Source organism: Rhea americana, unplaced genomic scaffold (genome assembly GCF_003343005.1).
Source record: "Rhea americana isolate MKP2758 unplaced genomic scaffold, rheAme1 scaffold_55, whole genome shotgun sequence".
NCBI lineage: Eukaryota > Metazoa > Chordata > Aves > Rheiformes > Rheidae > Rhea > Rhea americana.
Genome location: NW_028186701.1, coordinates 3,457,155 through 3,473,912, shown reverse-complemented (window position 1 = coordinate 3,473,912; position 16,758 = coordinate 3,457,155). Strand labels below are relative to the sequence as shown.

The following is a 16,758-nucleotide window of genomic DNA, read 5'->3' as shown; positions in this document are numbered from 1 at the left end:
TCTACTTAGGCACACAGGAAGGGAAGAGCTAAGAAGAGAAGAATTTTCTTTCAGTGGTGGGAACAACTGCATGACGATGAGCCCCCACCCAACGTGGGATTCCATCACCAAGCCAGGATGCCGTGGCTGCCGTGCTGCAGCATTACATGCTTGTTGAAATCTCTCAGCTTTTATTAATTAGATTCCTGATGAACGAAATAAAACCTTGTAGCAGAAAGCCACACTGCTCATTCCTGAATCATATGAAATCATTCCCCATTTTATGTACAAGTTTTGAATTACAATCTTCAACTTCTCATCAGAAAAAAACAGAGCCTAAAAAAAGTAATTTTGGTAGAACTGCACAGTATACAAAAGCATACTTTCAATTACATATTATCTTACACAGCACATACTTTAACAAAAGGCAGAGCCTGTTACCTTTTTAAGGCGGCAGTGCCCAGACAAAACTAGATGTTTCACCTCCATGATCAGAGCAATGGCTTTAACTGGACATAAGAGGAAATGAAAAATTTCCTGAATACTCCGAAACAGTTTAACAGAAAAATAAAAGTACATCTGTAAACAACTTTAAAACAAGAGCCTTATCAAAATGTTAAAAGTCACTAGAAAGATAAGCTGCTAAATTCTGCTTAACACAAATTACTATATTCTACCTTTATAGCTTATTATGATATACAAATTTCCCCACACAGAACACCTTACTGAGATATCAAGGCAAATAATTTAATTTTTGGTGGAATTAGGAAAGGGATAATTTGATTTGATAGCAAAAGGTCAAAGACCAAATCCCCTTTGTACATCATAAGAAGAGCAAATACAACCTAACTATTGAACGGGGCTGAGTTCAACAGTGTATGGCAGTAAAGTACTTATTTTACAATCTGAGACCCTTTTTAATGTAAACTTTGAAAAGTCGTAAATGGCTGTTAGAAATGACTTTTGTATTATGTACCATTAAGTTAGTGTTGCATTCACTTCTATTATTTAAACTCACCGTTAAGTGACTTTTCACACACAATACTGATTAAGCATATCTGTTTTATGAGAAGGTAAACCATAAAAACTGTCCTGGGAAATGAATTTGTGTATGTAATTATCAACCATGCGTCTGAAGTCAAGCATTAGTATTTACCCTGCTTTACTTCAAACTTATACATATGCTAAGCAAGCTGCTGAACACTGACTGTGTCCATTTTGGTAGAGGGACAGATGTATTCAAACAGCAATGCTTTGGATAACTTGTGCTATTCCTAATACTAGAGTTATTTTCTCTGCCAATTACATTTTGCTATAAATATGTGTGCCCTTAAGTTGATCCCAATATCAGTTTCAGCCAACTAATCAAATTATCTGCTAAGGTTTTGGGAATGATAACCCTTCCTTTATTTAAATAAAATGAGGGAAGGATTTTTCACTTCCAAAATTTTGCCAACCATAGATTTATTTTCCAGACAGAAGGACACTGTTCAGAAAACTGTCCTTCATCTTTGCTGTTCACAAATAAGCACAATACTATTTATGTTTATTATCARGTAGGCAGGAAGGGGGAGAGAAAATACTGTGAGATTTTTACCATTAATATTTTACCAAGTCCTGCTCATGGGCTCCTATGAACAATCATTCATTTTACATAAGCATAAATCAAAATTTTGATTATCCCTATTTTGAGGGCTCAGTCGCTAAATTTCAATTTTCTATTTTCTTTTTGCAGAAGAGTGTTATTAAAACTCAACCCACAAATGAGTATGCCAAGAGCTTGTGCAAGGAATAATTTCTCATTATAAGTGCTTCATTTTTGTACCAGCTAAAAGTTAATTCATAATCCAAATAATCAACCTGCAATGTAAACAAGTAGTTATTTTCTCCCATGTTATAATGGTAAATAACAATACCAATCGTTACATATTCTGCCTCAGTTCATTAAATACAATTCTTCAGCCACAAAGGCAGCAGGCATTCTGTGATGGGCTTGCTTTGAACTATGTTCAAATGAGTGGAATAACTGATATTCCTGACAGAGATCTAAGCCATTTCCCTCATTCTCTTAATAGCTTCCGCTATTTGCGTACTCAAGTCCGTTTCATAATTCGCTATTTAAAATAACTGCATCTCCCCACACCCTTCTCTCTCTATCCAAAACAAACTTATTTACATTTATTTTAAGTATTTTTCAGCAAATAAGGTGTAAGAAAAATCCAATAAATGATATTAAGGCAATGAGTTTATAAAAACTTGCCTTTCTCAACTTCCTTCCAAAGATGCTAAAAGGACAAAAGCTGTAAAGGTTTAAAGCACACTTTCACACATTTTTTGATTCTTTCTCTCATTTACCAAGAGACTAACTTTGCCCAGTGAATCACCTCCATAACTTTTGCCCAGTAACCAGATGAAACTACATACTATTCCCCCCAAGAAAGTAAAGAAAATACAGCCTTTTACTTCAAATATTTTATGAATGCAAGATTACAAGAAACATTAGTCAAAATGCAGGGCTATCAAGCACTGAACCAAGGATGCTGGCATCAGTTTGACTACCATTTTGCATTTGGGAAAAAAAAATACACTACATCTACAGGTAAAAGGCTTCACTAATGCATCATGAATTACTCTGGTCAGCCAACCATCTCTGCAGCTTGGTGCATGTTTAAATCCTGAAAATAACTGCTATTGTACATCTGTTTGAGATGAGACACTAGAACAAAACCATTCTTAAACAGGAATTTTTTTGTTTTGCTCTTATCGAGGTAACACCAAAAACTAAATACAAGATCTTACAATTTAGCAGCCATTTTAACACTTGTTAGGCTAGCCTTCACACAAGGAGCATGCATACAGCCACGGTTTACTGTACTTGCTGTAAGTTGAGGGCTGTTGATTCAAGTCACTGTCACTGTTTTCTCACCCTATTTGATTAACCTGTTGAACTGAATGTCCACCATAGGAAAAGGAAAATTAAACGATGTTTTAAGTGTAGCAGACAAATACAGACCACACCAAGAAGCTAACACTCATGAGTTTCATAATAAGGGAGAATAAAAAAAAGTCAGTCTTTTCTGTGCATATTTTTCATTCAAAAGGTCCCAGGGAATCATGATGTGCCTGGCCGTTTCTGTTGTTGATTTCTGATGACCTCTAACTGTTTTTTGCATTGCTGATAGTAAGTTGAGAGACTTTTGTTTTCATCTAACAGCTTTTTATGTTCTTGTACCAGACGGGATGTATTTTGCTGGTCTTTTTCATCCTGGTCCAGTTCTGCTATTAGTTCTTGTCTAGAGTTTTTTTTAAAAAAAAAAAAAAAAAAAAAAAAAAAAAAGAAAGAAAAAGAAAAAAAAAGTCAATTTCACATGCTTAAATCATTATTTGATTATTGGTCTGAATTCATAGCTGGTATTATTTTGTGCAAAGAATTTGTTCACAAAAAAATTCCTTATTCTTTGCTGTAACCTGAAAAAAAGTGCTCTTTCAAAGAAAATCCACATAAAAGCTTTAAAATAGCTGCGAAACAGTCTCAATCTCTAAAATCATCCTTTTTATAATAGCTTGCAAATGCAATTCTACAAGTTACATTAAAGCACCTGAGTATGTTTATGAATTTCTGTGTGGATCCTTAACTCTATTTTTGCTTAACCATATGTATATTTAAAACCTTAAAGCTCCAACTTAAAAGGCAGAACTACAATAACTCTGTTAAGTTCAGCTCCAAGTAGAAAAGTGTTTCACTGAAAAATTCTTAAAATTCAGTAGAAAGCAGTATCAGGCAGATTATTTTTACAACTGTACTTTCAGCTGATTTATGCAATTAGTGATCAGTAYTATTTTAGCAGCTGTTTTTAGGGAAACAAATTGTCTACTTTTGTATCTTTGAACTTCAATGAAGTGATGATGTTAGAGTTTTGTTTTTTCATAAATTGCTCTTTTCCAGCATATTAAGTATTTACAGACAGACAATTTAAAGAACACTTTCATACTTGCAGTGCTCTCAAAAATTCTGTTATGATTTCATCATGTAAACGTTCAAAACGGCAGTAAAATGATTCTGTACTGTATGTACTCTCACAGCCTAAGCTTTTAAGTTCTGCTACAGTAGAAGCTGTTTGACTCCTGGAAAGAGCATGGCAGGGATTTTGGTAACATTTCACTGAAATACCGTTTTGTATTCAGAACCATACTTTTCAAAGCAGTCAAAAGCAGAATGAGGCAGATTATTTCTAAAATGGTCATTTCAGTTAATTTATGTAATAAGTGTTCAGTACATTTTCAGTAACTATTCTAGAGGAACAAACACACTGATAAACTCACTAAAAATTATCCTACAAAACTGCTGTAGCAGATAGAATGCAGTTTGTTTTACTATTTGTTTATGAGGTGACAAGAAGGCCAACAATGTTTTAGCAATCAAATAGTAGAGGAGAAAATTAATCATGTTAATTAACTGTTGCCATATAGTTTGTATTACAGTTAAGGAAAACTTACTAGTTCAACCTTTATACAATAATTAACTATCTCAAACAGCATTAAATACCCTAGTTACTATTTCAGATAATACTACTTTTTGTTTAATACATAAGGGCAACTCAACTACATTCTGATTAACAAAAACAACTTGGAAGAAATGTGCACTCAGATTTTCTAGAAAGAAAGAAAAAGGAGAAGCATGACATTAGAGAAGTAACAGTTCTGAAAAATAAACTTGTTTTTCCTTAACTTACTGATCCTTAGGAACAACAGAAATAATAAAAAAAAAATTACGAATTTCAAGCTAGCCTCAATATCTCCTAATGAAGTCTAGGAATTCTAATATTTGGGGGAAAAAATTGTTCTCAGAATGCTAAACTGAAAGTCAACAGATGAGGCTGATTGTGAAGTAACTTTTTTTTTTAAACTATTTTGTCTGCTCTTCCTATTGTACAAGCTATTCAGATACACCTATTTTTCTCACTAGCTATTCCACAAACACCAAGATGAACTCCTCATTAAGTCTCTTGCCTGCAGTGCCTCAGACCACTGGCGAGCAACAAGCTGGTTCCTTTGTCTAGCATGCGAGTACATATTATATCTCAGATCCACTTCCTGACATCGGGAAGCAAAAATGAAGGGAAGCAGAACTCAACAGATTGTACTGCAAACTTAATTTCTGACTTGGCAATAGCTTTGGCACCTATCCAACAATACATGCAAGCACTTGCTTATCAAATACATGTTTACAGTCCTACTAAGATTAAAAAGATGATTTCTAGTGCACAGGGGTAAGAAAGTATGTAAGAGCTTTTAAATATTAAAGTCTAAACCTGTGGTAGAAAAAACAGTACACACATTGATATTACTGTTTTGCATCCAGTCGACAAAAGCCAGATATAAAGATCAACTGCCGAATGAGTAACATTGAGATATTGAGAAAGAATGCTCTCAGATAAATAATTTAGTGTAAAGTAAACATACAGAAGAACAGAAAAGGTTCAAAACATTTCACTTACTTTCTCTGCAAAAGCAATGCAATTTCTGTCTGAACTTTCATATACTCTTGTGCCATTTTACAGTGCTGTTCAAACACAGCCATAGATTCTTTGGAGTTTGGGCATGGTGCTAAAGGCTGAAAATAAATCAGACATTTTAAAAACCAATCAACTGATATTCTAATATAAAGCGTGTTAGAATGTGTCTGTAATATATTTGTATCAACTTTTAGAAATTAGTAAGCATTTAAAAATAAGTGTTAAACCATGCCCTGGAAAACTTTACAGCACTGATGTCAAAGTTGATTCAAACACCAAACCTGCTGTTATTAATCTAAATCTCTGTTACAAGGAAAAATAAAGTGAATACAAAAGTTTGACCTAATAACACCCAAGCAAACAATGTCTTATTTTGATAGTCAAACTCAGATTTAATTTGGTTTTATAGATCGTATTTCTCATGGCTTGCTTTAATAGCTTGATCAAATCTGAGTCAACCAATCTCAAATTACATAATATATATACTTTTTAGTTTTGGTCAAAAATTAGACAGGATATAAACACAGGTAAACATGTGACACTATGTTGCAGCTCACAACTCATGCATTAAAATGAAATGCAAAAAAGTATTTAATGAAGCTTATATTTATTACCTGTAACTGATGATCTAATGTAAGATACGCCATTGGGATGGAGTTATCTGACCCATTGGTCTCTGTAACAATATCAAGAAAATTTTAATATAGCTTCAAAATGAGTTAATTTGATTTTTAAAGGATACAAAAAATAATGAAACATTTCAAAAATATATACAGTCTGAATGTGGAAAGGCAAATGGAAATATCAGTGTTCCAATCCCAAGGCAGATGACTTCATTTGTTTTTCTGATAATGTTATATGAGAACTTCAAATGATCTATCACACCAAGAGGAAATAAAGATTAATGTTATCATTCTAAATTTCTAGAAGCCATGTAAAAGCACACAGATTTAAGAACAAATATTATTTCTGTACAGTTTGCAATCTTGTTCTCTGTTTATGAAAAGAAAAAAAAATTGCCATTCCATTCTTGTTTATGAAGGATCAGCCAGCCAGCCCGTGCATCTAATGATTTTAAAATTAGAAGCTATGCAAACCAGCTCTGCTAAAATAGAATAAGCACAAACCCCAGCACAGTTTTGAAACCTACTCCCTGTGAGGACTGTAAATATCTTCCTCACAACATGCATCTTCTCTGCTCTGTAGAGATACTTTGTGGGTTGCAAGGAACCCAGTAACCAATCCATCTCCTGGGCCCGGCTGCTCTCTTCTTACACTGCGGTTCCATTGGGTTTCTCTAGTACTTTCGTTCCAGATTTAACATGTATCTGAATTCTTATAGATCTTATCTTTTAGTAACCCACAATCTAGGGAGCACAAGGTTACTCTTAAGCTCTAGGAAACACAGGAGTAAAGATACATCGAGAAACTACTGATTTCATAGCTGCATTACTTCTACCAGAGGATCATATGGAAGAGGGTAGGTGGGGAAAAAAAAGGGGCTGCTTACCCATACCCCAAAAGCACCTGCCACACAGTAGYCGTGGTAGACAAACTAAGGTGTTGCCCTCAAAGACTACGCTATCTCCAAGAGCAGCTTCAAAAGGAAACAGAAATAAGAGGGTGGGAATGGAGAAACAGTGGTTAAGTGTATGTTTGTAAGGAAACTGGAAGGTGGTAGAAAAAAAACCCTAAAACCAGAGACTTAATCACCACAATGTCTTAAATTAGAATAATATAAAAGTCCCTACATTAGACAATTGCCATATACGGCATACTGCCACAGAAAAGGAATTACTGCAATGTTTCAAATACATCAAGACATGCAAATATTTTGAGTTACATTCTTGTGCGTTTCAGGTGTGTATCACAGAACTGTAACTTTTTCTGTGATTGTCCATATTTGACCTTGTCTTTCTTTTATCATTTGGCTTCATTAATTATTAGTGTCCTCCCTGTTACAAAATTATTTCTCTGTTCAGAAGTGAAAAACAATCCTTTGTTAATGGACTGCATAAACTTAATTTGAAAAAAATATATGCATGGCATGTTCTGCATTTATCTGGGTATAGGTGAGGCCTTTTTTTGCAGAAGAAATTTGCCATAGTGATGGACCTTTTACTCTAGTTCTGTGTTGCATTTAAGGACAAAAGTTTGGGACACGCTGCCTTTGCAGTGGCACAGTATCAGCAGCTCTCAGTTCCCAAAGAACTRTTGATTCAACTCATGGGTAAGAGCTTGCCTCTGCATGAGGTAGCAATTCTTGTGAGTGCACGTTGCCTAAAGGAACTCAGAACCTAAGCTGCACAAATAACGACCCAGGGTGGGCTGTGGCAGAACACAGGGGGTTTGGGAATTATGTGTTACAAGGCAGAGTGTGTGATAACGAAAAGTGATAATGGACAGAAAGAAGGAAGTGTGGAAGCAAAATATGAGAGGATGTCCTCCTCTTCCCACTGAAACAGGGGAAAAAAAGAAAAGCACGTATCTTACATACTGGATCACCTTATATTTGCTTAAATATATGCTGGGACAAAATTAGTTGATGAGGGAGATATCATTTTGCAGTTGGTTTACAGGAAAAGAATGACAGTCTCATCAGCCCAAAGATTAAATAGATCACCAGCAAAAGATTTCAGAATTTAAGGCACTGCAAAGCATCAGAGACTAACATACACACTTTCATAGCAAAGTGTAATTCTTATTTATATTCTAAAAAAGGAATTTGTAGGGATCCATTGCTTTAATGCAGTCCAGTATCAATCCTTTTCATAACAATGTGCATTACAACTTTTAAAATTGAATTCAACTATTAAATTACATTCACTCTTAAGTATATTTCATAAGTGATGCAAATGTAAAAGTATTTATATTTACAACAATTTTGTAAACACACTATTTACATTCATTCATTTAAAAACAATGATTTGTGTGCACGTGTATTTTGCATAAGCAAAATTACAACACACACAAAAACAGAATTAATGTATTCTAGCTCATACTCACCTAATTAGCACTTCATTCCAGAAGTCAGAGCAATGAAAGCTTTATCTGTGCACTCACAATACAAACGCACCAGACTAAAATGCTGCAAGATGTCTATTCCCCTCTCTCCCAACAACACACTGTAGCCAAAAACCGGTGCTCAAAGATCTGCACTAAATAGTAGCATCACTGTATATGAACAATAATTTGTTATAGGCAAAATATTGAAACGTTTACGTAATTTAATATAACCTACATTAAAAATTTTTATATTCAGTGTGCAAAACAAAACAATAATTTTATAATTTAATTTAAGCAGTATTAAAACAGACCAGCACTTTCACTGCTTACTTTTATTAATGTCTGCATACACAATAAAATGAAAGAAATAGTTCTTACTTTTTACAGACTAGAAGTGAACTAACAGTAAAAGTGAAATAACAAAGCATTACCTGCATCATCAGGTGTCCATGGGTTACGAGTTGGTTTTTCAGAGGTTGGTCCCGAGGTAGTGATCATTCTCACACTAGGACTAGATGACCTACTGCTGTTTCTACTCTCCTGAAACAATATAAGATGACAAACTAAAATGACAATGAAAGTCAAAAGAAGATTGTTCCAAGTGTTCATTTTACATAACAGCACTAAAGTGATAAACTAAAACAAAGAAACCTGGTCCTACGCTCCCTGCAATGTGGTGGGGGAGGGGTGAAAAGAGGAGTAAAAGATCTAAAAGTCTTTTACCATGAAAGCATTTCAAATAGCTTGATTAACTTTACATGTATTACAGGGATTATTTTACCCTCATTTCTACTCAATTTTTACCACATAAAAAGAAAGAAATATGATTTTTCTATTCTGCGTAAGGAAAAGCAATGTTGAACCATGACATAACATCTAATAATTTTCACAACTGTTCAGGAAAGAGTTCTGTAAATAAGGAAGCAATAAAGTTCATTTGCAATACCAATCAATAAATGGTACTGCATTCAACTGAAGGCAGTGCAGTTTTGTAATTCTGTACTAGACTGCTATGTATTAAATCTACAAGTTTTGTTATGATTCCCGTGTTGACTTGCAGGTTGTATGAGTCATCTTCAGAAAACATGAGAAAGTTTTTAACCAAAAAGGAACAATGAATTAAAGAAAGGAAATTAGAAAATGAAGAAAAATTCCCCCTTAAATTGGAAACGAAAACAAAATTCTGTAGGAACTTTTTTAACATCCAACCTAATACAAGACTTTGTTATTCTACCTGGTTTCCTTTTCAAAATCCTTATTCACAACATTCTTATATTCTATATATCCTCTGACTGATATAAAATTAAGACTTTGACTATGGATCTTGCCCCTCAAATCTTGCAAGAAAAAACTAGTCAAGAGAAAAGATGCTGTTAAAACATAATTATTTTGAGTACAGTGTGTTTACCAAAAAAAATGGATTATTATTATTTTTTAAGTGAAGTACTCAARTGTACATTACCTGGAAACAGGCTTTCTTTATGGGTCTAATTTCCAAATATCTTAACTTTGATTTTTAGAAGTAAAGACTTCAGTCAGTCAAGTAACAATCCAAACAGCTACAAGACTTTACACACCAAAACATCCATTATTTCAATGACATTAGAACACATTTCTCTTGTAATTGCTTCAGTTTAAGAGCTTGGAAGACACAATTACTACACACAAGACCTATAATGATAAATGACCATACTTTCTAAAATGAAACATCTATATAAGAACAATAATTTAAATCTAGAGGGTAAATCAGGGAAGTCAGAAACATGGCTCAATTACTACCTTTTCAGAGCTTTAAAAACTGTTTAAAAAGCAAACCTTATTTTGCAGCAGTTAACACTATTCCTGTGCCAATGCTGAACATTTTAGTCTTGCTTACTTATGCAATGACAAAACGCTTGCAAACATAAGAATTATTTGTACTGAAGTGGAACACCTTAATTGTAACAGAGAAATTATGTTAATAAATAGAATTTACTTATATATTTACTTATGGACGAAGGGACAGAGTGACTCCTCATCAAGTTTGCTGCTGATCGCAAGCTGGGAGGAGTGGCTGACACACCTGAGGGCTGTGCTGCCATTCAGAGGCCTGGACAKGCTGGAGAGCTGGGCAGARAGGAACCTCCTGAGGTTCAACAAGGGCAAGTGCAGAGTCCTGCACCTAGGGAAAAATAACCCTAGGCACCAGTACAGGCTGGGGGCTGACCTGCTGAAAAGCAGCTCTGCAGAGAAGGACCTGGGAGTCCAGGTGGGTGACAAGTTGGCCATGAGCCATCAATGTGCCCCTGCGGCCAAGAAAGCCAATGGTCTCCTGGGGTGCATTGGGAAGAGCATTACCAGCAGGTCGAGGGAGGTGATCCCACCCCTCTACTCAGCCCTGGTGAGGCCTCATCTCGAGTCCTGTTTCCAGTGCTGGGCTCCCCACTACAAGAGAGACACAGAGCAACTGGAGAGAGTGCAGCGTAGGGCTACAAAGATGATTAGGGGAGTGGGGCATCTGCCCTATGAGGAACGGCTGTGAGAGCTGGGCCTGTTTAGCCTGGAGAAGAGAAGACTGGGGCGGGGGGTGGAACCTTACAAATGTCTTTAAGTATCTGAAGGGAAGGTGTCAAGAGGATGAGGCTGGACTCTTTTCAGTGGTTTCATGCAACAAGACAAGAGGCAACAGGCACAAACTGACACACAGGAAGTTCCACATGAATATGAAGAAGAACTTCTTCCCTGTGAGAGTGACAGAGCACTGGCACAGGTTGCCCAGAGAGGTTGTGGAGTCTCCTTCTCTGGAGATATTCAAAATGCCTGGATGCAATCCTGTGCAATGTGCTCTAGATGATCCTGCTTGAGCAGGGGAGCTGGACTAGATGATCTCCAGAGGTCCCTTCCAGCCTCAACCATTCTGTGATTATACTATTTAATATTCCCAAATGATTTCAGTCTTCAGTTGTTGAGGAAGCTCATATATGTGAATGCATTTTATGCTGTCAAGGGAAATATATGTATTCATAAGTACAGAGTAAATAAAAAGAAACTCCATAAGAACAAAGGAATTTCCAAATTAGGACAACTAATGTATCCATTAACTCTTTGACAGCCATGGCAAGTGGTATCAAGAGAAGTAATTTCATTTTTATTAACCATCTAATGTTTTATTTTTACAGGTCAGAAACAGGGCAATATACTATCAGTATTCCATAGAAATTTCCAGATGGGATGATATTAACTGTCAGGATAACTACATTACTTATTTTGAAGAAGCTTTCATGTTGAAGTCTCTGCTGATATTAGGGAGATATATTAATTGTTTACTGCCAGCATGATCAGATCTGAATGACAAACACACTTAAGTGACTTGAAAGATCGTAAGATTGACTAAGCATATTTAACAGTGTGCAGTTACAGAAACTGGCTGTTTCCTTTAAGGAAAAAAATATTAGTTGAATATCTACAGTTGATAGTAAAGTGGAAAAGTACTCTAGTTGAAGTAACTGAGCAAAAACATTCTATAGTAGATTGTTTGCTGACCTAGATCATTTTGATCCATCCACAGAATAAGACCATTTCCTTGATAATATTATTTAGATGAAACTACGAGAGTTAGAATAAAGGATTCAYTTGTGAAGCACATTTACATAACATCACAACACCCAAGGGAATTCCCCAAACAAACCAGTTGCTTGGTTATCATGTTTGAGCTTGTACGTTGAGCCAGATGCTTTAGGACTCCTGAAGTCCCAACAGGCTGCAGCCACTTCTTCTGACAGCTAAGCCCTGGCTATTCCTTAGCAATTTTTTTTTCTCATCCTTTTATGAATATCTTTTCATCCTTGCTTCCTCCAGATATCTCCATACCCTCAATGGACCCTTCACAGAACCATCACCTGGCAAGCACTGTGTGTTAACACTTCATTTCTTCAGCTTCCAGTAAGAGTTGAAACATAGGTTTTACAAAGATTATAAAACTCAACTTAACCTCCAGTGTAGCTAACAGAAAAAGGTTTTGAGAGATGAGAGAATGGGCTAAGCAAAATAAACACACTTCCCTTTCTCCATTTTCTCACCCTGTCTGAATGCCTAGGCTTAAGACAGAGTCCTCTTAGGAACGTCTGGATTTCCTACCTCCCTTCCCCTTCTACACAAGGCTTTGCTTATGGGAGCATGAAGTCTTCTGTCAGCTCCTTCCCACTGTCTCAGAAATTACCGATAAAACCCTTTTGCTTCATTTCCTGTGTCAGGGTACTCTCTGATCATTTTTGCCAAGTCATCAAACCCATGCTACGTTATCAGCTTCTTAGCTTCCATCTCTCAAAGACACACAGTCTAGAGAATCTGCCTTGCTCTGAAAATAACTCCCCCTCTGTCTAAGAAAAGTACTATTTTTCCATAATTTAAATTTAATTAAATTTAATTAAGTTTAATTTAAATGGGTAACCAAATTAAAAAAACAAAACAAACCCCTCACACCCAAACCCCACTGCTACTGGCCCTGCCTTCTCATCTTCTGTGGATTTTATCTTCTTATGAAAGGACAGAAAAAACAACCCTGCATCTGTGACCAAYTGCATAATCTCACTGATAGAGTGATTCATCTATATAATATCAGATTCCACAAATTATCTCACTTAATTTGCATGCATGTGGGCATGTACATACAGACCTTGTTTCTCAGCTGTTCAGTGCATGATTTTCTTTATACTATAATTCTTACAGTTTGAGGTGGAAAAAACAAAGTCTAGCAGCAGTTGTTACAAGAATATCATCCCTTTAAGAGATGGTTTGATATTAAGATAGCCCTGTGGAGGATGACATACCAAAAAAGCCCCCCAAAAATACGTAAGCAAGAATATCAGTATCTTAGTAATCATCTGATCACAATCTGTAACTCTTGCAGGATTACGTCAAGTATGTTTCTCAGTCTATTTGTATGAAATAACAAATTCTGGGAAGATGATTCTATCGAGGTTTGCTGTGTTCATAAAGTCACTGAACACTTTCTATGGCTGCAGTTTGGAGCCTCAACATTTAATTTTTGTTAAGAGTGTATTTAGGCAAGAGAAGTAGTGTAACCAGAGAAATATAGGACAAGTCTGTGAGCTTTTAAAACACGCGTACTGGCAAATGAGGAGGTAGGTGAATCACATTCAGTGATTCAGAAGTTTTACATGGAAAAATAAGCATCACGTTATATGGATGGTAACAGACAGAAACATAGTATTTGACTGTAAAGAGTGTTGCTCAGGTCACTCAGAGGAAGGTTCAGTCCAAGGTCACTAAGCATTACAGAAATCTGTAAATAAATGGACTTAACACATATGCATGTTTTCAACACTGAGCTTCTCTAGGAAGGCTGATCTGATGGTTGAAAACTAGCTGGTTTAGTACATTTTTCTATCTAACCTCTTGATGTAAAAGCTGATTAGTACAATCACCTGTAAAGCACTGTCACTGTCTGTTGATAACTTCAGTAAGAATAACGGAAAACAGAAAATGCCTCAGGTCTCAAAATACAATTAAAATAGTAGCCACAAATCAACCAAAGAAATCCATATATAAAATACAGTTCTTTGTTTTTAGCTACCCTCCACTTACGGTTGCTAAAAATGAGCTTACTTCTTCCGAATGTCTCTAACTTCTCTTGGAGCCATTTTACCTTATACAAATAACATTCAGCATGTCACAAATGGAGATGCTAACTCTTGTATACAGATATGAATAATCATATGATATACAAGAGGGTCAGATGTTAAAGCAGGAAGATGTGAGTCTTGGTCTATGTTTTCACAGCTAAGCACCCCAATCATTGCTGTACTGATTAAGTCCTGTGTTTCTCTACAACCAAACAAAAATTCCATCTGAACTGGAAAAATCTCTCCTAGTAAAAAAAATTCCAGTTTTAAAAGAATAATTTTATATTGACACATGGGCAATTTCCAGAAAAACACATTTAATAAAAATATTTCTTATCAGCTTTAATAATCAGCATTTCAGTGAAATGGTGTTTAAAAAAAAAAAAAAAAATCAACCCCCCCCCTCAGCATCATTAAACTTTGAGCTGGATAAGGACTTCAAAGGACAAAGCACCAGAAGGGAAGCACACAGTACTATGGCAGATCAGTGAAAAATGCTATGTGGAAGAGTGGGTGTAAGAGACTGGAACGTAGAAAAGAAGGATGTTTGCCATGAAGAGAAGGAGGGGGTAGGGGATTTTCACATTTGAAAGGAAAACCTATATACGGTATGGTACATATGGGGAGACGTGATAAACTGACCAGAGCTAAGCTAGTTGTAGATTACATTTTTCTGCTTTGCCTCACAGATTGAGTACATGGATAGCAACTGAAGATTTCTAATGAAAGTTCAGAGGAAGGACATCCAGAACTACATAAACTTATAAAAGGGAATCCTGAACCTTAGAATCTAGGTTTTTGATGTAATACATTGTGCTTGCTTTTTGCAAATTGTTTTCTTATTTTTTAAAATATTTCAGCCCTTTTCTATCTCTTCTTACACCACAGAGCAAAGTGTGAAAATTCATTATTTATTTATATGAGTAGTGCATGAAATGTTCTCCAAAGAGCATTTTTCATGCCTGTTAAAATATGTTGTTTCCCAGATTTTATTATAGTGTTACCAAAACAGCATAAGGCTAAAGAAGGTTACTGTAATTCTTTCAATTAGTTTTCCAATACGTAGGATATCACAAGCAGGAAAGTAAAATGCGATGCTTGTACTTCTATAGAGCCTTGTCAGAAACTGGTGAGTTAAACAGAATTTTTCTGTATCCTGCTGGTGACAAGAACATCTATATATACAAGTAACAGAGCAACTTTCAAAGAAAGGTTCTTTAAGAGTTATTAATATTTGAAGTAAATGCTGAAATTATATAATGGGTTCAAATATTGATCATTCATGAAAATGAATAGAACTGAAAATATCTTTAAAAAACTACACTTAAATATATTTACACAGCAAACAGTGGAATTTGAAATAACTGATAGGCTGTCTCTTAACTGCAGAACAAAAATTAGGCAAGACGTGGAAAAAAAAATTAACTGAATTGGCAGGCTAATCTAGTTCTTTACTAAATTTTGCAGACTCATTTCTTTCTAAAATCTGCCTTCTTTAATGGTATTATATTGTATTTAAGAATCATTCTATTATTTTCTGATAGATGAACATAGTAAGCTGGACTAATAATATCTGGAGTTTGATGAAGTTTCTGTGGCTACCATGCTCCATGAAATTAAAGAAGGATCAAATGTTAATCTCCCTGATAACTACACACCCCTAAAATTACCACCTATTTTAGTTTATTACAGTAGGATGTTTAATATGGAAACCAGACTAACCTGATGAATACGCTAAGCTTTTTTCCACATCCAAATAATATCAGGGATCTCAAAATTGTTAATTCACACTAATGACTAAATATCCTCTATGTGCTACTAAAACAGAGAAGGCAGCGATTAAATCGTAAAATAAATACAATCAAATGAAATGTTAGTTGTACTTTTTGCATTTAAGAGTTTGCAGTTTATTTAAATTTTTACACAGTACACCACTATGTCTGTTACCATGGCACTTAAGATACCAGATACAAAGCTATGTTATTTTAAATTATCTTACTGAGATAGCGATTTTATGTACTGAATGACAGCACCCTCCTGTACACCTTTTTGAAGTAACTGGAGTGACATTACTAGAAGTCACTTTTCAGGATTCAGTTATCAATATTATAAATTTATTGTTAATGCATATAGTTTTTATTTTCATGCTAAAGTGAATATGATCTACGCATAAGTGCTTCAGACAATCATAAGCAGTAACTACGATTGTTTTTTACATACCGAGAAATGAAATGCCTTTCCTGTATGACATCTGCCTTAAGCCATATGGAGTGGCTACATACAAAATATTGGTATATAAAAGGGAAATATGCTGTGTGTAAGCTACAAAAGTAACACTTCTCATCTAGAATCTTATTCATAGACTACCCCATGGATTCTAATTTAAATACCATACAAATGACGCTCCATTCTGTCAAGCTAAAAGATGCCAGGTCATCCGCACCGTTTCTACCTAAGCACAGAAGGTGAAGAGTCACAGAGCAGTTTCTTGTACAGACTCACTACGGGCTTTACCGAAAGATAAAGAAAACAAAGCTTTTACCTGACTGGATTCTGTTCCAGCAACACTGAGATCCTGAATGGATCTGCGCCTCTGCTGTCCGTTTCCTGCTGGGGAAGAAACAAAACCAAAA

The 16,758-nt window shown here is 35.4% G+C and overlaps 1 protein-coding gene across 1 annotated transcript in view; it reads right to left on the bottom strand.

Annotated features, from left to right (window-relative positions):
• Positions 1–238: 238 nt before the first annotated feature.
• MAP3K7 (mitogen-activated protein kinase kinase kinase 7) overlaps positions 239–16,758 on the bottom strand; it is a 42,672-nt gene continuing 26,152 nt past the window's right edge. The window contains exons 14-18 of the mRNA XM_085318701.1: positions 16,668–16,732; positions 8,933–9,041; positions 6,110–6,171; positions 5,478–5,593; positions 239–3,272 (exon numbers count right to left, since the gene is read on the bottom strand). Of these exons, the coding sequence (XP_085174827.1) occupies positions 3,092–3,272; positions 5,478–5,593; positions 6,110–6,171; positions 8,933–9,041; positions 16,668–16,732 (533 nt within the window). The 3' untranslated portion in view covers positions 239–3,091. The remainder of the gene's footprint in view (positions 3,273–5,477; positions 5,594–6,109; positions 6,172–8,932; positions 9,042–16,667; positions 16,733–16,758) is intronic.